This window comes from Sceloporus undulatus, chromosome 4, assembly GCF_019175285.1.
Source record: "Sceloporus undulatus isolate JIND9_A2432 ecotype Alabama chromosome 4, SceUnd_v1.1, whole genome shotgun sequence".
In the NCBI taxonomy this organism is placed as follows: Eukaryota; Metazoa; Chordata; class Lepidosauria; order Squamata; family Phrynosomatidae; genus Sceloporus; species Sceloporus undulatus.
Window position 1 is genome coordinate 11,913,431 of NC_056525.1, and position 21,936 is coordinate 11,935,366.

The window sequence follows — 21,936 nt, forward strand, 5'->3', positions numbered from 1 at the left end:
CTCCCTATGGTAGACCCACTGAGTCAATTGTTGAATAATAAGTCAATATGTAGATCAAGGGTGAGCAAATCTATGGCAACAGGGGCCAAATTTCCCACTCAGAGACCCTATGGGCCACATTAGTGCGATCAGTAGGGCAGGCCATTGGAGATGAGTGTGTGTGTGTGTGTGGGGGGGGGAGGAACCATTCTTTGGCCATGTCTACATGGGTCATTAAAACTGGTTCCTCTCCTCGCTGTAACCTGTCCACACAGGGCAGGACCAAAGCCTCAACTTGAATGTGGGCTGTCTTCAAGTTCCACAGCAAAACCAGGCCATCCCTGCCTTAAAGCAATTAAAAAATACCCACACTCACAAAAAGCCGTACCTTTTGCTTCAGATCTTCCAGGAAAATCCGTAGCATTCTGCAGTGACTCTGAGGGTTATTCTCACTGGCAGGATGAATCGCTTCGTGATTCACTCCTGCCCTGGTTTGGAAAGCGATTTCAATAGACCCCGAGTTCTCATTATGAAAAGTTTATTTTCCTTACCCTGTGAGATTGGTTTTTATTTTTTAGGCAATTGTGGTTCCCACTGACAGCACCACTTTAAACTCTCCTGTCAATCATCTGACATACGCCCGGCGTGGAAATGGGGGGGGGGATGGAGGCTTGAAAGAGTGTGTTCTGAGGCTGAGAGAGTGTGACAAGGGGATGGCAATGGAGCAAGGCAAGGCTGGGAAGGGAGCTTGGGGGCTGGGGAAGGGACATTGCCAGGCTGGGAAGGGAGAAGAGGAGGAGGAGGAACAGGATGGAAATGGAGGGCGCCGGGACCCAGGGAGGCCTGTGAGAAGGAGGACAGGGCATGTTTTCTTTTCTTTCTTTTCTTCTCTTTTTTTTGTAAATACAATTAAGCGCTTATATGACAGAGTGGTTGAGCACCTTTGCAAGTAGTTGCTAAACCATTCTGTAACTTCATTGCTTAGTTTTATTTTTTTTAAAAGGAACCAAACATCACACCAATAATGACAAAACACCACTGGGGGGGGGGGGGGGATGACAAATCCCCAAAAATGGGGAGGGATGGGATGGTAAACACCCCTCTGGCATTAGTCCCTCCCCTCCAGAATACTGCAATTCCGATCTTTCATTCCCACTTGAAGCTCGACAAGCTTTGGAATCACGTTTTTTCAAAAGAACCTCTTTTTAGCTGGTGTCTGGAAAAACCGGTTCTTTTGCCTTTGCCTCACTTCATCATGACAGAGTCGATCACATTGCGATAGGAACCGGTTTCAAATGGAAACTAGGGTCATTTAATTCACTCAGCAATCTGATTCTTTTTATAGTGGGAATGGGACCTGAATGGCTTTTTACAGAGTGTTTCACTGTGCCATCTACTGCCGCCTTTTGAGGTCACCCGATGCTCAGTGATGAATGCTACGAACCTCATTTTTACCTCAGAGGGAACAGATTTCACCAGTGCCAGCAGTGCTAAGTGGCACAGTGGGATGTATGTACAGACAGCTGTCTGGTATCACTGCAAAATGTGCAGGTAATGGGGAGAATTTGCGGCAGCTTTGGGGCCAAAATATTCCTGAGTATTCTGTCCAGTATAGACCCATTCTGACTGTGAGTCCTGAGACAGGAATAAAGACTCAAGAAAAGGACAATAACACTATTAAAGCCAGAATTTGAACCCTGGTCTCCAGAGTCATAGTCCAAAGCTGAAACCATTACACCATGCTGGTACTCCTATAAACCATTACCAAAGTGAATATACCTAAAGCTTTCTTTGGGTTCATTTAAAATTTGCCTGGCTTCTTCTGAAACACACTTTGAGCAATTGTTCTGAACCAATCTGAGGATTGTCTCAAGAGTCCTATTTTTCCTGCTTCCAAAGAAAACAATGGAAATATCATTACTAAGGGAGTGGAAGAATAGTGGAGATTAAAATCATAATCATGGGGTGGCTATTGTATGGAGTGTGTGTTATATGGGGTGTTTGTTGTAGTTATTGGTTGTTTTTTTTAAACATATGTAATTTTAGACTGTTTTTATTTTGATGTTTTAATTGTTTTTAAAATTTTATTGTAAAGTTTTTAAAAATGATTTTATTTGTGAGCTGCCTTGGGCCCCTTTCTGGGAGAAAGGTGGCATAAAAATGAAATAAAGACATAGCTAGATAAAAGGCAGCAGCCATAGAATACCTATAGGGAGGAACCTTTATCAAATGCATGTTTTAGCCAAAGGTTGTTGTCTGGTTTGGGAAAGGTGATGTGTTCCAGCCCTCATCATCCTGAATATCTGACTAACTGGCTTAATTGAGAAACTGTGGTGCTACATATGAAAGCTGAAGCCTTTTATGCCAGTGGGTTACTATGGTCCTACAGCCCTCTTGAGAAGGCGGGTCTTTGCACTGCTCCAGTTTTTAGAACACATTCACAAGCTACACAATTGATGGTCTAATTTTGATGGTGTACTGTACCTAGAGTCCTGACTACAATCCACTGGATTCCTAGAGCAAAGGACCGTTGCCTGTCAGGAACACACCTAGAACATATAAAATAAACATTTAGGAATGATGGCTGGCAGGAACAACCTGTGATAATTTCATAGTGCAATAGTCCTCTATTATACAATTTCATTAAATTGTAGACCTCAAATTGGTGGCTTCCATGCTATGGAACTCCAAATCTTCTCTAGGGTTTAGATAGCTTTAAAGGAACTATCCAAAAAGATTCAACACTTTCTATAGCTTCTTCGAAGTTCAAACTAAAACCCAAAGCAGATTCACTGGCCCACCTATATGGAGGCCATCAGCCAACACCTCATATGTGGTTCATGTCACATATTCAAATGCATCTAAAATAAATTAAACTCACATAGGAAAACTTATACACACTAGATCATTATGCCAGTTTCCTGTAAGAACAGACACACAAATTAATAGTCAGACAGGTACTCAGAATTGTCAAGTTGTCCTTTTTCAAACTACACAGAAGTGACATGTACCCATCTGATTGCTAGATCTCTCTGGTCATGGATTATATTTATTTCTTTTAAAAAAAAACACCAAAGCCCAGTGCTAGTAAAAAGCACTGCTAGGCGCTTGGGTTTCCAGTGAGAATAGTGGATCTCAGACTTGTGTATCTGCTATTTGAGGAGGAAGATGGCTAACCCCATCAAGAATGGGAATTTTGCTTACTTTATGATCCTAGGAGCCACTCATCCACAGGGACTCACTTTCAACAGGATTCACTTTCCAGTTTTTGGTTCTCATCCTTTGCACAACCATTGCACATGTTCACTATATCTGCACGTGGACATGTCTGTTGTTAACTATCATTAAGGCAACTTTGGCTTATGGTAACCCTATGAATGAGAAACCTCCAAGTCACACTAACATTAACAACCCTGTTCAGGTCTTGCAGACTCAGAGCTGTTGCTTCCTTGATTGAGACTATCCACCTGTCTTCCCCTTTTTGTACTGCCTTCTACCTTATCAAGCATTATTGCCTTCTCTAATGTCTTGTCATGACATATCCAAACTATGATGGTCTCTGTTTAGTCATTGTGCCTTCTAGGGAGAGTTCAAGCTTGCTTTTCTCTTGGATTCATGAATTTGTCTTTTTGGCAGTCCATGGTATCTGCAGAACCTGCCTCCAGCAACACATTTCAAAAGAGTTGACTCTTTTCCCATCAGCTTTCTCCATTACCCAGCTTTCACAATCATCAGGGGCATTAATAGGGGAGTGCAGGGGATGTGGACCACACCGGGTGACACCTCAGAGGGAGGTGATCACCTTCTACAGTGGTCACTCCCTCCGTATGAAGAGACACACCTCTGCTGCCCCACTCCCCCAGGCACAGAACTTCTATTGGCTGTGGCTGCTGGTGGGGATGGTGTGCTGCTGTCTCCCAGAAGCCCCTTCCCCAATGGGGATGGCTGCTGGGTGAGAAAGGGTGTTACCTCCCTTTCTTGCTCTCCTAGCAGTTGCCCCAGACTTCGAACTGGCTACTGAGAGGCAGCAGCACCTCGCCAACTAGTGACCACTGGTGGGGTGTGGGGTGCCTTTTGGATCTGGCATGGCTGCTGACTTTCAATCCCACCTCTACATGCACAGAGCAAAATGCACCCCAGCAGCATGTGTATGTGATCAACTCCAACTGGGATGCATTTTGCTCTGGTGTGTTTTTGGGGAGTTGAATCCCAGCAACCAAACAAGCAGTGTCCCGTGGGTTTCAATCCCTCTCTCTCTCACACACACAGCAAATTGCCTCCCCTATGACTTGGGCAAGTCACACTCTTTCAGCCTCAGAGGAAGGCAATGGTAAACCGTTTCTGAACAAATCTTGCCAAAAAAACTCCATGATAGGTTTGCCTTAGGGTTGCCATAAATCAGAAATGACTTGAAGGCACAACACACACAGAGGGACAAACACACATGATTTATGGAAACCCTGTCATAGGTTTTTCTTGGCAAGATTTATTCAGAGACGTTTAATATCAGAGCCATTGGCAATAATCTTTGAAAACTTATGGAGAACAGGAGAAGTCCCAGCAGACTGGAGGAGGGCAAACGTTGTCCCCATCTTCAAAAAGGGGAAGAAAGAGGATCCCAACAATTATCGTCCAGTTAGTCTGACATCAATACCAGGAAAGATTCTAGAGCAGATCATTAAACAGAGAATCTGTGAACATCTAGAAGGCAATGCCATAATCACAAAAAGTCAACATGGGTTTCAGAGAAACAAGTAATGCCAGACAAATCTAATCTCTTTCTTTGATAAAATTACCAGCTTGGTAGATGAAGGGAATGCTGTGGATATAGTATATCTTGATTTCAGTAAGGCTTTTGACAAGGTTTCCCATGACATTCTTGCAAACAAGCTTGTAAAATATGGGCTAGACAAGGCAACTGTTAAGTGGATTTGTAACTGGTTGACCGGACGAACCCAAAGGGTGCTCAATAATGGCACCTTTTCATCCTGGAGAGAAGTGACCAGTGGGGTCCCACAGGGCTCTGTCCTGGGCCCAGTGCTATTCAACATCTTTATCAATGACCTGGATGACAGAATTGGGAGCATACTTATCAAATTTGCAGATGACACCAAATTAGGAGGAATAGCTAATACCCCAGAGGACAGGATCAAGATTGAAAATGACCTGAATAGACTAGAAAGCTGGGCCAAAGCTAACAAAATGAAATTCAACACGGAGAAATGTAAGGTATTGCACTTAGGGCGGAAAAATAAAATGCACAGATATAGGATGGGTGACACCTGGCTGAATGAAACTACGTGTGAAAGGGATCTAGGAGTCCAAGTAGACCACAAGTTGAACATGAGTCAACAGTGCGATGCAGCAGCTAACAAGGCCAATGCGATTTTGGGCTGCATCAATAGAAGTATAGTGTCTAGATCAAGGGAAGTAACAGTGCCACTATTTTCTGCTCTGGTCAGGCCCCACCTGGAATATTGTGTCCAGTTCTGGGCGCCACAATTCAAAAAGGACATTGAGAAACTGGAGCGTGTCCAAAGGAGGGCGACTAAAATGGTGAAAGGTCTGGAAACCATGCCCTATGAGGAACGACTTAGGGAGCTGGGGATGTTTAGCCTGGAGAAAAGAAGGTTAAGAGGTGATATGATAGCCCTGTTTAAATATTTGAAGGGATGTCATATTGAGGAGGGAGCAAGCTTGTTTTCTGCTGCTCCAGAGACTAGGACCCAGAGCAATGGATGCAAGCTGCAGGAAAAGAGATTCCACCTCAACATTAGGAGGAATTTCCTGACAGTAAGGGCTGTTTGACAGTGGAACACACTTCCTAGGAGTATAGTGGAGTCTCCCTCCTTGGAGGTCTTCAAACGGAGGCTGGATGGCCATCTGTCGGGGATGCTTTGATCTGGATTTCCTGCATGGCAGGGGGTTGGACTGGATGGCCCTTTCGGTCTCTTCCAACTCTATGATTCTATGATTTTTCTCAAAAAGCTGAGTGAGTGACTTGCCCAAAGTCACCCAGTGTGTTTCCATGGCTGAGTAGGGATACAAACCCTTGTCTCCTGGAATCTCAATCCAATGCTCAAGCCAATACACCACATGGCTCTCATTTTCAATCTAGTTTCATTATAACATTTGCAAAAATGCTGGTGTTACTAGATAAAAATCATGCTTGTGAAAGAGAAAGCATTTAAAAAGGCATCTGCTTTTATGCAGAAATTCTTACATTCAGTCCTTGCAAGAGGACGTATGGGAGGAGGTCTATGGGGGTGTGTGACACCATCAATTACCGCACCAGGTAACACGAACCATAGTGACAATCATACATAGAAATCAGAAATACAATGTTTCTGACTTTAGTATTCAGCAACATTGACTTGTAGCCAGTGCTAAAATGGAATGTAAGTAAAGTGCACATTAATGTGCTGTCAGCACAGTGGAGTGGTATAGTGGTTCAAGGGACAAGCAAATCAGTCTTTTCTGACATGTTTTGAGGAGTTAAGTGTGATTCCTCTGGCTTACCGTAAAGTAGCTGTCAGAGCAGGAATACTGCTTAGGAATGTGAAGAGAATGACAACAAAGATGAAAAGCAAAAGAAGGGTCCTTCTCTCGCATGAAGATGAACATTTCCCCGCTGTAGCCAAACCAGATGAAGGGGGAGCAGGCCCCAAAATGCAGCTGCATTCATGGTAAACCTTAGAAAGCAAACAGCAACAGTACCAATTTAGAAGAAGCCCATGGATACACTACAGATTTCTGTGGATCAAACATGGATCTAAAAAACAATGCGAATCAAAATGCTGTCTAGTAAAGCACTCTAGATAATTCAGCTATGGAAGGAAAGAAAATACAATATAAAAATCCCCAAGATGCTTGAAAATGGCACAAATATTATTTTCCTCCTACAGCAGGGAACTACAGTCACATTTTGGTCACTGCATATAAGGATGAAGTAATCAGGGTTTTACGCCTATTTGTTCATTCTTCCCTCCCTGATAGGGGACTTTTGATTTATTTAGTGATTTTAAACACTAGTGGACCTTCCTACTATACTCACTACAAACAAACACCAAACAAACAAAAAGCAATAACAATTTTTTATGTCCCAAAATACTCTCTAAGGGATGTGGGACCCACCAAGTTTTACCAGGGTCCTGGGCCATTTTAGGACCAAGAGAGGACATTTTATAAAGGAAGTGACTCAGTGGTCACTACCGGTTCACTTCCTGATTTTAAAAAAGCATGACATGGAAGCCACTGCTATAATTGATTTTTATGTTAATCAAAATTTGGTTAAATATCAACTTGACTTTGGCAATGGCAAGATATAAGAAGGGGGGGGTGGAAGCTCTCCTCAGAACACACCTTTTTCCCACTCTCATGAGTGGTTGATACTTGTTTGCAGCCAGCATGGCAGGGCGAGTAATACATAATGTCATCATTTCCACATACAGGACTGTACATCTCTCGAAGGCAGTCACAGTCCGCATTGCAGGGAGCAGACAGATTGAGGTGGCCTTGTAATAAGACACTGAAAAAACACACAATGGGCAAACAAACACTGGTTGGAATTCACTAAGGTACTGTAGTTACAGATGCATAGCCTAGACTAACACATTTATCAGTGGTTCATATTCACTATCCCTACATATTCACTAGTTTAGGGAATACGTAGGGACCATGAAAGTCCCCCAGTCTTCATGTATCAAACAGCAGTATATTCTGGAGGTAAATACTGAGTGCAAGGACATGTAAAGAATATTTAGCTGCAAAGTATACATGGAAGTTATAGTGTGTATATAAATAATAAATAAAACTTTTATTTATATCCTGTTTTTTGTGAAAACAAAGCGGCGTACAACTTTTAATAATGTATGATAGCAATAGCAATAGCAAGTGCATTTTTATACTGCTTATGAGTGAACAAGCACTCCCTAAGTGGTTTACAATGTATAAACCAACTGCCCCCCAATAAGATGGGTACTCATTTTATTGGCCTACAAAAGAATGGAAGGCTGTGTCAAGCTTGGAGCCCTCCAAGATCAAACTTACAACATTGTGGCTCCAGTACCACCATTTAATCACTGTGCCACCAGGTCTCCTTGATCTTGGGATGATCTTGGTAGGATATCAACCAATTGAATATAGAGGATAAGATATATTGTATATTGTATGATTGTACAAATTATATAACTTTTAGTGAACATGAATGATTGAGGTTTGTCAAACCAGCCATATATGCATCCTGGGAATAGCAGTCTCCTACTAGGACTCTCCGCCTTCACATAGATATGCATCTTTCTACCAGGACTCTCAGCTTGCCAAACCCCCCCTCCCAAAAAAAGGGGGGGAGTATTCATCTTCTACTCTGACCCTTATTATTATTAGTCCCATAGTAACTTTCAGCCTCTGTTAGGGTGAATTTCTTGTCAATCCCTAGACAGGTTTTTCAGGATAAGTCTGTTTGCTTTGCAATATCAATGTACTAAATATTACGCAGGAAAACATTTTTTGGATCACTAGGAAGAAAAAAAACATAACAGAGATGTGAATGAACAGTGTTGTGTTTTAAATAGCTTTTACTGTGGATGTTTTAAATGATTTTTAACATTAACAACCAAGGTTTTCTCCTGTTCTGCATCTTTAGAAACACAGTTCCACCAAAGAGAGAAAGTTATACTGCCTACCTTCTGTCATACATCTGGGTTACTCCAGCCATGGGCATGTTAGGGCAATCAATAAAAAAGATGAAAATGGCCAACAGACTTGACAGGGTGCAAAATAAACAGAACTTGATGATTCCTGAACAACGCAGCTTAAATTTGTTCACAATGAAACCTCCAAGGAATGTGCCTCCTCCTCCTGCTGGAACCACAAGGTAGCCTATCCAAGAAAAATAAACAAGAAAGTTCACATTATAAGATATATTGTTTTATTAAAATATTTATGTCCAGTCTGCCTTGGATCCTGTTTCAGGAAAAAAAGTGGGGGGGGATATAAACAAAATAAAACAAAAATGTGTCCTGCATATGAAATTGGCAGATGTTTGATAAATTTGTCAAAATTGAACAAAAACAAAACACTCTCCCATTTGCACTAGCCAAATTTAATAGGTAGGGCTTTGTCCAGCATATTGTACATAACAGCTTGTTGTTGTTGTTGTTGTTGTTGTTGTTGTTGTTGTTGTTGTGTGCCTTCAATTTGTTTCTGACATTTGATGACCCTAAGGTGAACCTATCATGGTATTTTCTTGGCATGTTTCTTGAGAGGGGGTTTGCCATTGCCATCCTCTGAGGCTGAGAGAATGCAGCTTGTCCAGGGCCACCTGGTGGGTTTACATACCAAGCCAGGATTCAAGCCCTGGTCTCAACAGTTATCATTCAATGCTCAAACCACTGCAGCATGCTGGGCTTAGCAGATACAGTGATGTTAATGGGATGTTTGCCAGGAAAAAAAGAACAGGCAACCTCAATTCAGCATCAACATGGTTGAATATACAGTGATATAAAGTCAATTTTTAGGAGCTAAACATTCAATGTCCTAGGGCTGGATAGATGAACCTGTGGGTAAATGAATGTGGTTTTCTCCCACATTTCAATTTTTTAAACCTCAAGTTCTTTCCATGCTATATATGGAGAAATGTGTATATTTAATTTTTAAAAAATGAACAGGAATAATACTCTCACCTTCTAATGATTGCCTTTTTTCAAATCTCACAAGAAAATTGTCTTACTATTCAGTCCAGACTTGGCTTGATATGTTACTTTCATATCATGCTTTCATACTTTCATACATTTGATCCAACAGTGTAACTTAAGCAAATGTTTACAGGTGGAAAAAATACCAATAAAAATGTAGTAACCACATCCAACTATTTCAGAAGCTGCAAGCAACTTAAAGCATCACGTAATAAACTTTTTCTTACCAAACAAGGTTGCTGCTTCTGAGGCACTTAAGCTAAACTGGGATTCAAGAAATTTGGGACCAAAGGTGGACATGCCAGCAATAAGTGTTGCCTCCGTTGCTCCAGCCAAGCAAAGGAAGATGAAGGTTGGGTTCTTTAGTAGCAGCAATACTGACCTGTAAGGTGCAAAGTAAGGGGCGGGGGAAAAAAGCAAGTTGAAACAAACTGATATCCACCAATGATTTTGTTTATAAATTGACCATTACTCCTTTATGGCCAGCTGCTTTCTTTCCATTTCTTGTAAGTTTTAAAAAATTCATTTATTACATTTTTTAAAAATCCGTGCTTTCCTCTAACAAGGTTAGAGTTGTTCACATACCTCTTTCCTTCACAACAGTCTTGCAAAGTAGGATGTGGGTGGAAGAGAGTAACTGGTCCATGGTCACTCAGTGTAGTTTTTATGGTTGACCACGGATGTGAATTTGGGTATCCCAAACTAGGCTATTGTACTTTGGACATACCATGAGACAACACAGAAAAGACAAAAGTGTCACTGGAAAAGAAAAAAAGTGTTTGGTAAAGTGGAAGGCAGTAGGAAAAGAGGAAGATCACATTGCAAGTGATAAGATGTCACAATCCCAAGTCTGCAAGACCTGAGCAGAGCAGGGCTCTTGGAGATCTCTAATTCATCAGGTTGTAATAAGTCAAAGCTGACTTGATGGCAAACAAGAACAACAACAAACTCTAAGTCAGTATTTTCCAACCTAGTGTCTCACAGAAATTTTGGCTTACAACTTTTATAGTTCCTAGCTATGGATGGTGTGGACAATGGGAATTATAGTCCCAAATTTGCAGTGCTCCATATTGAGGAAAACAATGGTACTACACCATTGGAACTCCATCCCTTACTCTCTTCTCTGCTCTCCTCACAGAACTTCTATCAGCTATATGAGCATTTAAATGGTGTTGTATGAGAAGAATAGATCATGGTGAACACGATTCCTGTTTTTAAAGAAAGCACCACAGACTGATAGAACAATTAGCTTGCCCTTAGTATCAAGGGAAATATTGGCACAAATTATTAAACAACAGCATGCAGATGACATAAGGCATGCATAAGCCCTCAGCAGGATAGGTGCCAAAAGATATTTCACCATATCTAACATGTGGTGAGTGATTGAATATTTATATTCAGAAAATGGTTCCAGCTGTGACCCTTTCCCCTGGGTACAAAAATGGCCCCTGGGGAGCCAAGATGGTCCCAATCATCTGGCCCTTTATTGGCTATTAAGATCAGTGCAATTTATAAATATCCAAGAGGATCTCTACTGGGATGAATCTCTTAAATACACCAGTTTATGGAAGTTTTTGCCTCCACCCTTTCAGCAATGAAATCAACAACACAACTCCAGCCTGAGGAAGACTTACTGCTTGCCAGCAAACTAAATAAGCCCAATATCATCCTGGCAAGGGTTGGAGGACCCAAATATTCCTGCTAGGTTCTGACGCTAACTTGTGAGTTAGTGAGGTAAACAATAATGATACTGAGTCAAGGCACTGTTGTTTCAGGCATTCATGTTGAAAACCTCAGCTGTGTTCTGCCCTGCCTTGAAATACATAATTATTTGAAGCCATTTGAAGTTTCCAAGCTCCACCTGCCCAGAAGCTCTTAGGAAAGGAAGACATTTCTGGCAAGCTGGTCAAACAGATCCAGGTAACATTCCAGGCAAAAGATTATGATGATAATGATTATAATAATATTTATTTCCTATATGTCTCTTTCTGTGGATCAAAGTGGGGAACAAAATATTAAAATACAGCAACAAATAGACACATAACACAGTTAAAAACATGAACACCAATTAAACATACATCATCCATTAAAAGAGCATAACATCAGTGTAAAAAGCATACATATTAAAGACAATTAACTTGTAATCTATAAAACATCTGGATAGACATGCTGGAAGAGATTGGTCTTTAATGTTATTTTAAATGGAGATAGCTGTCAAATTTCCTTCCATAGGTCATTCCATGATTTGGGGATGGCTGATGAAAAAGTCCTCTGATTAATAGTTGCTAGCCTGGTCCTGTCTGACTAAAGTAAATGTCCCTGAGAAGATCTGAGTGTATGGGATGGATTATATGGGAACAGTGATCCTGTAGTTAACCTGGACTCAAACCACGTACCCCTGAAAATGTACAATAGCCTCAGTTTGGTCATTCTGACTTATGGTGAGAGTTCAGGGTTGATTTGCTCTTGGAGGCTCAAGAGACCACCCCTTTGGAGTGGCATCCTGCTGCCCCTTTCAGCACTAGATCAGGGCTGCAGCAACTTCACACTATGGCCCCGATCTGGTGCTTTGTGGCAAAATGCTGCTCCTTTTAGTGCTAGCAAAAAGGCACCCTTGCCACGGAGGCTTTTCGGTCCTCCTTTGGTAGAGTGTGTCTAAATGCTGCACCAACAAATCACCGTGACACCCTCCACCATGAGGTTGGGTGCATGAATTGATGCTGGTGTGGAGGAAGTGTGGGGGTGACCGGCGTGCGTACACCATGCCCCCACGCCGGTGTCTAATGCTGGTCTGTTTAGCCCCTTAGACCATTTATTTGTCTTTTGGGCAGCCCGTGATATCCCTATCTCCTCCAACACCCCATTTCAAATGAGTTTATTTTCTTCCTATCAATTTTACTCACTGCCAGCTTTCACAACCATACATGGGGATCAGATATATCATGGCAAAAGAGATGTTTGCCCATTATTAATTAAAATCTTTTGGAACTTTTATTAAAACACATCTTGAACACCTCTTGCTATAAAAGAACATCACAACTAACTGAACATATATTGCTTGGTTTCTAGGCCCAAATAGGCCCAGGATCATCCTGGCCACAGACTCAAATACTCCTACTAGGTTCTGACCCAAAACTAACAAGGTTGCCTGCCATCACTAAGGTCTTCTAGGATTCTCCCTTAAAGAAGCAGTACACTGAATTCCTTACATAATCTTTTGTCCTCAAGCAACCTGCAGTTCTAGTCTTGGATATTTTGGCACTCAAAACCAAAAGTCAAAGTAATGTCCTTTTGCTACAGACTGGAATTAATCACTGTAAAATAAAGAACACACAAAGACTGGAGACAGGAAATGGATTCCTGGAAAACCTTCATTGCATTGCTGCCCAGCAGGGATAGCTGTTTCTCTACAATGTACTCAGTTTATAAAGAATATTCCCAAAGGTTGCATGTCTTGACACTCAAGAGCCACCCCATCAAAATTTGTCCAGCACCATGGGATTTGTTGTCCTTCCGTGCAAGTGAAAAAGATCAGCTCTTTTTTCCATAGGGCTCCCGTACCCTCAGAGGACAGTCAGAAAAAAAAGAAGGGGAACTTGACCACTGGGGGGTCCTGGAGGCCACATCTTGCTAACCCCTGGAGTACCGTGGGCCTTCCAATTCCCTGGAGTTAGGGATGCAGGACCCCCTTGAATGTGGCAAAACCACAGATTAAAAAAAACATTTTTTTAAACTTGGGAGAACACCTCTCTAGGGATCTCTAGGTCCTCCAGCATAACTTTATGGCCAACGTCCAGCAGAATTTGACCACAGAATTGCACTGAAGGACCTACCAATGCCTAGAGAAGTGTTTTCTCTAGGAATCTCTAGGTCTTCCAGTGTGATTCTATGGTCAACCTCTGGCAGTGGTACACTGGAGGATGCAGAGATTCTTAGCGAAAATATATTAATCAAATCTGCAAATAATCAACTCCGCAAAAGTCAAAGCCACAAATGTGAAGGGCCAACTGCATAGTCATTGAATCCATGGAAATTATCCAAGTGCTAACTTAACGTTTAGGTAATTAGAATCATAGATTTGGAAGAGAGTACAAGGGTCATCCAGTCCAGCCCCATGCCACACAGGAACACAAAGTCATGAGGCCAATAACTTAGCTGCTTTGAGTCCCATATTGGGAGAAAAGCTGGATATTAACAACAACAACAACAAAAATAACGCAAACCTCAGAACTGCATTTAGACCACTATATTTTACTACTCAAGTTTTTTCACATCCTTACTGGGTTAGTCTTGGCCATTTCCTAATGGGCACTAACACTCTGTATTTGAATTTAATTTCCTCCGGGGAAGAACTGAAGCATAATTTTGGAAAGTGGCATACAGTCAAGAATTCTACTCAAGAACAAGGCAGAAATGTCTTCCATATACTACCATGCATAAATCATACCTGTCTCCTGGCAACCAATACATGCAGGTCACAATCCAGCACAGGCTTAAGCTCGCTTGGAATCAATGTGCATGAATATACTTAATGTTATATCAGACAGCAAGCATGACTTCAAAGATTGTCCCACAAATTTAAAAATAGCATTTTCTAAACATCTGGTTTCATCTTGACTTGTCTATGTGGCATGATTTTAGCTGATGTTATTATGATGGAGGCATTATGGCTCATTCTAGCCCTATTACCTGAAGTCAAAGATTAGAAGATTTAATTTTCTGGATAACAACTCCCAGAATCCCCAAGCCAGCACAGCCATGGTAGGCTTGAGGATGTTCATAGTTGACATGCAAAAAAATAAGCTTTTCAAGGTTTTTTTTTTCAGCTTCTCTTCAACTTTGGTATCCCCTGGGATACATCTACATTGCACAATTGATGCAGTTTGACACCACTTTAGCCGCCTTAACCCAGTGCCATTTAATTCTGTGACTTATCATTTTATGAGATATTTAGCTGCCTTTGTCAGAGAGTTCTCAGAATAAATGACAAATCCCAGAATTCCACAGGATAGAGTCATGACAGTTAAAGCAGTGTTGAACTGCATTAATTCAGCAGTGTAGCAGCAGCCTTAGTCCCAAAATGGAAATTGTGAATGAATGCATTCCTGGTAGCTGGAACAAGGATATTTCTGAGTTATGAATAAAGATATTAAAAGTTCATATATTTTCATTTAATTCCAAACACACAGAGACAGAGAGAGACAGTTTCAACATAGATCTCTCTATGTTGAGAAGAAGACACAAGGAGAAGTTCTCACAGTGGGAGGTCTTTAACCGTCTTTCCAAAATCAGGATCTGAAGCTGTTTTTTGACTGCCATCTTTCAGCTGATGGGCTTCCGAAACCCTCATGACAATGTAGCGTTGGGATCCTGAAATTACATGGTTTGTGACAAAAGTCAGTTTTGTCCCTGATATGACCAGAAAATTAACATTCACGTCAAAAAGCAACCAGAAATGCTCTGCACCCATTCATTCATATTGTGTGTGTGAGAGTGTAATGGGGGGAAAGACATGGAAAACAGTGCCATGCCTATATCTCAAAAGTCAGTGTGCTTCCCACTTCCAACTTGTGGTTTTTGTGCTTTCAGCAGCAGCTGTGCATGGGATGCTTGAGGAGCTAAAACCTTCAATGCATAATCTCCCTGCTTGAGGTGTAAAGGTCAAGAGGAAGGGTAAAACCAACAGGCACATTGTAACTGGAGTATAACCCTATTCCATTTCTATGTATTAAGTCAACAGCAAAGAGGCCCTAATTCAGTATGAAAGATATTCTCAGAGCGTCTACATGACGCATGCTCCGGCTCTGTCCCTGGGGTGTCGTGATATGTCACGGTGCTCCTCTGGCACTGCATCCACATGATGCAGCACCAAAAGAGCACCTTCAAGCCATGGCACCATGGCTATCGTGCCTTTTCCAGGGCGCAAAAAGAAGCTGCTTTTTGCAGCTCATTTTTGTGCCCTAAAAAGGCTGGATTGGGGCCATGACGAGCAGTTGCCACAGTCCTGATCCGGTGCACCTGAAGGAGGCTGCAGGCTACTCCTTAGCTTTTTGGAATGGGAAGATTTGAAACCATGAAACAATTGTAACCCGGGGTGGCTATCTGTGGAAGACCAGAGAATGTGATGACCAGAAGGCCAGATTTGTCCTCAGGGTCCAAGGTACCCCATCTCTTATAGTGGACACATGGAGTATATTTCTGCAAAGGCCTCTTTCCAGATTTGAAACTAGACATTCAAGTTATTGAATGGTGTACCTCGGTTAGAGTAAGCAATCTGCCTCTTCATTTGATCATTGTTCTGTGGGTTGGCTCTGCTAGGGTTCCCAAATCTCAGGGCCTGGTCCTGTCTTTCAGGGCTTGGCTCCTCTTTTGTGGTTCTAAGGGCAAGGGGGAAGACCTTTTAAGGCATGAGCATTGCCATGAAACATATTCATATGTATGAATCATCAATGCATACCAGGTGCTGTATGGCATATTTCAGAGGAAGAAACTAGCAAAACAATCTCTGAGTATTCCTTGCCTAAGAAAACCCTATGAAATACATGATGTCACCATGGGTTGACAGCTGACTTGAATGCACATGCACACACACATTCCTCTTTGGGAAAAAAACAATTAAACTAACTTTGATGCTCCACGTATCATGCTTAATTGCATCACCAGGTCCTGTCTCCATGACACCATTTTTGTAACACCACCTGGACCTTCCCCCGTGACATCACAAAGGAGTCATTCCTTCTCTAGATCTCAAATGTGGGTCCTAAAATCTCATGATCTGGGATACGTCTGATCTGGCAACACTAGCCTCTGCCCTGACTTCCATTCCATTTTTCTTTTGCTTGAGCTTCTAAAAGCAAATTAAGGCAGGATACAGACCGCCTAAAAAGGGCAGTCTGCCAGTGCCTCCTTTTCTGCCGGCGGGAAGCTGCAGTGGATAAACCGCGTGTTTCCCATTGGTGGAAAAAGAACCTGCAAAAAGCGGGTTCTTTTTGCATTGCGCTTGCGATGCCCGAGTGCGCAAATGGCACACTCGTGATGTCACAAGAGCGCCATGACATGCGGACGCTAAGCATCTGTCACTTCAAAATGGCAGCGCCCATGTGTACAGGGCGCTGCCATTTTGACGTACGGAACACATACTAGGGTTAGGGAGCATCTGCATGGTGCGCACTCCCTAACCCTAGTACTGCCACCGCCACGCCACATTTTGCCCGTGTGTAATGGGCCTAAGTTAATTTGTTTAGTATTTAGTTTACCACAGTTTCCAGTTTCTTCTTTCTACACTGCTTCTCTCAGTTATCAGTACATATTCATTCAGAGCACATCCAAAAACAACAGCAAAACACAATGTCATAAAGAAATCAAAAGCAAAAATTGAAGGTCTGATAGAAATCCATAAATCAAACAGAAGAATAGTGCTTTACTAATACATCAGTGACTGTCCATAAAAAGCATCTGAGGAAGTTTAGATTGAAGTCTATGAAAGCTCATGCTGCCAACTTCTTTCTTTCAGTTAGTCTCAAAGGTGCTACAAGGTTTCTCTATATACTAATTCTACAGACTATATCTTTGAATTCTCTGACCATCCATAAAAAGTGTCAGAAATATGGACCATCAGAGAATCACAATATTTGGGCATACATTCAGCAGAGAAGAATTTAATAAGCATTTCTCTAATTTGGATTTATCATTTCACTGAAAAAAAGTGTTTATCCTTGCACTATTTATTATTTTCCTCCTCTCTCTCAATCTCTCTCTCTTTCTCTCTCTCTCTCTATATATATATATATTGAGATAACGCTGGATTCCCAATGAACTTTCTTCCCAATGCTTTATTCCCTTGATGTGTTTTATGGGGCTACCCCATTTTGTGTCCATGCTAGCACCTTTCCTTTCAGAAAAGCTGGTGTGGGAATAATGCTTTCATGAGTTGGCACCTCCAATTCCCAAATTAATCCCAGTTCTTTATTAAGCACTGAGATGATCCTGCTTTATGGCTGTTGGCCAGCTCAATAACATTTCTAAGATTTATAAGAGCATGAAAATTGGCTTGGATTAGACCGGGATGGAGATTTAAAAAAAAATAATAATCACAGAACATTGACCCATAGAAAGAAAACCAATCAGTGACCACACACAAATAAAGATGTGAGGCCAGCTGACAAATGTGAATGAATGGAACAGAATGGTTGTCAGCCAGGGCAATCTCACATGCTCCAACTGTTATTTCAGAAAGCACAATCCCGATTAATCTTTCATCATCCCACTTTTCAGCACATTTTAAAATTTCCTAGTTTTTCTCTCCTCCTCCGGCTTTCTCCCTTTGTCCTCCACTTATTTTACTTCGTGCAAACTGAGTTCAAAGTGCAAAAATAGCTCTCAGTTAACTCAAGGAAGGAGAGGAGAGAAGAAGGTGGAATCTTGTCATTTCAAGTAGATGGGCAAAAGCAAACTGTTGTGGCCCCCTTTCCTAGCTTCTGCATTCTTCTTCATTAATGACATTTACACTCTGATGTTGCTTGGCCACATATGTCCTGGATTTTATCTGTGAAATGTAATCTCCATGCACCTACCAAGCTGTCCTCAGGAAGAAGGTAGTTCTCTTCCTTTGATATATTGTCTTTTTTCTCGGATACCTCTTTTAGGTATACAAAGGGAAAGAGCCAGCCAAAAGTTAAAGCTCTTCAGAATCAGACTGATCCATAAAGTTAGGCCTAATTGGTTAACCTTTCTGTTGACACCATTTCTAAGTGATCAACAGTCCTGCAAATGGACCAATTACTCTTTTGAACTAGTCTCATTTTTCATTTGCAGTCTCCCTGGCATTCACTCGCACTAGTTAGCCTTTTGGCCTCACTTTGTGAAGACTTCCCCTGCTGCCAGCTTTAGCAGGCCAAGATAAGCTGCTAGCGCATCTGGTTTACAAAAGAGAAGGAAACATATTCAGGGCTAGCAGTGTTGGCCATAAAGCAAAGTACAATAACTTTCAAGATCCACAAAACAATGATACCTTTGTTTGGCCAATGAAAATGTAGAAAATGCATGATGCAGAAGAGAATGAAATAAGCAGACAAAAAAGGGGGAGTAATGTTACAGAGCTTTGGAAGCTATTTTAAAAGTGAATTGCTTACAACTGTAGTTTCAAAGACAGCCAGCAGGTGTAGTGGTTTTGACATGGGACTAGAACTCTGAAAATGTAGGGGTCAAACCCCTGCTCAGTTATGGCAAGCCCCCTGGTGACCTTGAGCAAGTAACACTCCTCAGCCTAAGAGGAAGGCAGTGGCAAACCTCCTTTGGATAAATCTCACAAAGAAAACCCTAGGATACGACTGGTGTCAATTTAAAGGCACATAAGAACAAAACCTCCAAGTTCTGACAAAAGACGCTAGTTACCACTACGGTGACAATTTTAAAAAGTAACTATGGGCCTGAATAGACAGGCCAAAATAAAGCTGCTTCAGGTCAGGTCTGTTTAAATGATGCATGCATCTTAAGAGGCCAGAAGCTGCATCAAAGCAATGCTCCAGTCCTAAGGACAGGAGTGCAGCTTTGGCGCAGCTTCTGGCCTCTTAAGACACTCATTAATAAATTATTAATATATAATATATGGGTGCAGAATGAGCCCAAAAGAGTTGGCAAACAAATTCTTCATGCTGCAAGTGCCATTGGGCAAAATCCACCATGTATCAAAGTGTTTGTCTTACAATTAAAGGCCTGAAAGGCAGAAAGGGAGGTGTACAAAAATAGAAAACAAACTCAAATGAAGAAAAGGCCCATGCAAAGGCACCAGAGGAGGGAAATATGTGGGAGAGAATTTGTGTTGTCTTTTTTCACTCCTTCCCATATGGAAATAGCCCAGCATGAGGATGGTTTCTTGAGCCTGATAGAGTGTTGAATGATACAGTAAAGGGCATGGCAGTGCCAGACTGTTCTATAAATGAGTTTCTGGGCACCACAGTTGAAAAAGGATATCAAGAAGCTGGAAAAAGGCCCAGAGAAGGGTGACCAAAGTGTTTAAGGTCTGAAAGCCAAGCCTTCTGACAAATGACATAAGGAGTTGTCTACGTTTATCTTGGAGAAGACTGAGAGGTGACAGGACCACCATCTTGAAATATCTGAAGGGATATCATGTAGAAGATAGAGCATGTTTGTTTTCTGCAGCTTGGAGAGTGGAGGACTCTCCTATTTTGGAGGTCCTTAAAGAAAGAATGGATGAGCATTTTTCAGGAGGGCTTTAGATGTGCATTCCTGTATGGTAGGGGGTTGGAACAGATGGCCCTCATCATGACTCTATGATTCTATGATGCTTCCAACCCCTCCAACCTCTGGGTCTCAGTAGGGATTATGAGATGGTATAAAATGATGGATTTCCGCTAGTTGTTGATAGACCAAGGATGAGGAAAAGGTACAGTAAAGTTCCATCAACCAGAACAATGATATAATTTTGAGTATCACTTTGCTTGCATGGGAGATTAATGCAATGTTCCTGTGGTTACTGTAATCCCTGGTATCCCCTTTCTGAGGACTGGAATGTATATTGAGTGTTTCCAAACTGTGGGCCATTTTTTATATATATATTTCATACTTACTGACAAATTTTAGTTAGAGCTAGAGCAGATTCTGTCTCTGCAGCTTGAAGCAACTCTACTGGTATGACAACTGTTCCTGGTGATTCCAGCCCCCCCCCCCCCACCACCACAAAGTGCCTGGAGTGTTTCGCTTCCATGGTATTTTCTAAAATTGTGGGTTCATCTTCAAATGCTTCTTCTTTGAACAAATCTGTCATCTTTTCATCTCTTTTATATAATTATTCAGTGTATTGTTTCCATCATGTTTTTATTTGTACTTGGTCATATAATGCTTTATCCTGCTGGACTCAGTAATGGATTTCTCTAATAATCCAAAAATCTCTGTAATAGCAAATTAGAAATCAATGCTCATAGCTGTGTGGCAGGAACCTTGTTCAGTTGTCAAAGTGTGGATCACAGGGTTTTTCAAATTTGTAGTAAAAAGAAAAAAAGAAACTTTGCCAAGTTTTGATCAAGTTAACTTAACCCTTGTCCTCACCTTCACTTATCAGTCTAGCTCTGTTCCAAAGAACTGATTAATCTGACCATGCTTCTAATAACTTTAAAAAGCTGCCCGTGTACACTTGCTTTTTCTGCTCTGACCAAGAGCATCTGTGAAGATTCTATCCCAGATCTGCTACCTTCAATCTTCTAAATTAAATATTCCAGGGATCTAAATGGGAGACTTTCAGTATCCAAACCATGTGCTCTACCACTGAGTAATACTCCTTCCCAAACCTAACCTGGAAGCAGTGTAGGTGTCTCTGTCACTTGCCCCCCCCCCCTGCAGCCGCAGCCTCTCAGAGAAGACATGGATCACTGTGTGAATAAGTTTGGTTTGAACATACTTAACATACCTGGCAGGCGATGTGGGTAACCCAAGATGGGAATCGCAATCAAAAGGGAACCTGCCCCAGCACCCAAGAATCCTATCCACCAAGCTCCAATCCATAGAGTATTGTCTGGGGTCAGATCAATTCTGGAAGTAAAAGACAGAAGGAGAAGTGGATAGAGATCAGTTTACAAAAGGTATCCCCTGATCTTCTCGCATATTAATATCACTCTGAGGCAAACTACACACCAGCTAACTTCCTGTTAGTGAGTTACTATGGAGTTTTGCAAAAGCTAGACTCACTCAACCCACCTTCCCCATTTGGACATTGCCATGTTGGTGAGTAATGGGGGAAGCAGCAAAGACGTAGCCAGCCATTTTCCTTTAGCTCAGGGGTGGGCAGCTATGTAAGGAGAGGGGCCATATTAGCTCCCCAGAGATGGAGGGACCCCACCACACCTGCACCAGCAAAAAAAAATTGTTGTGTTTCCAAATGCCCTCTAGGGGACCAGGAGGATATTTCACCATGTTTTGGGGACACTTCCTGTTCCAAAAAAAGGCCTCTCTTGGCCTGGGGTGGACCCAAAACATGGTCAAAATGTTCCCCATCCCACCTAGAGAGCATTTTAGAGCATTTTCCTGATCCTCAGGGGTGCTGGAGGCCCCCAAAGAGGGCCCTTGTGGCTGCATATGACATGTGGTTTACACTTTGCTACAAATTATTTGTGAGTGTTTCTCACAAAATGAGAGCTGTGTGGAAAAGAGTGGTGTGCAGTCTTTTATCATGGTAAAAAAAAATGAATACAAAACACTCAACCAGAGTGGGCAAAGTAATTCCCCCATCCCAGAGGCTTTTGTAGCC

General features: G+C 41.8%; 1 protein-coding gene across 2 annotated transcripts in view; it reads right to left on the reverse strand.

The window, feature by feature from the left end:
• Positions 1–21,936, reverse strand: part of SLCO4A1 (solute carrier organic anion transporter family member 4A1) — an 83,208-nt gene that overhangs the window by 9,922 nt on the left and 51,350 nt on the right. For both annotated transcript variants that reach the window (XM_042461253.1, XM_042461254.1), the window contains exons 4-10: positions 21,100–21,221; positions 14,933–15,044; positions 9,902–10,056; positions 8,664–8,859; positions 7,342–7,507; positions 6,499–6,671; positions 2,464–2,528 (exon numbers count right to left, since the gene is read on the reverse strand). In XM_042461253.1, the coding sequence (XP_042317187.1) occupies positions 2,464–2,528; positions 6,499–6,671; positions 7,342–7,507; positions 8,664–8,859; positions 9,902–10,056; positions 14,933–15,044; positions 21,100–21,221 (989 nt within the window). The remainder of the gene's footprint in view (positions 1–2,463; positions 2,529–6,498; positions 6,672–7,341; positions 7,508–8,663; positions 8,860–9,901; positions 10,057–14,932; positions 15,045–21,099; positions 21,222–21,936) is intronic.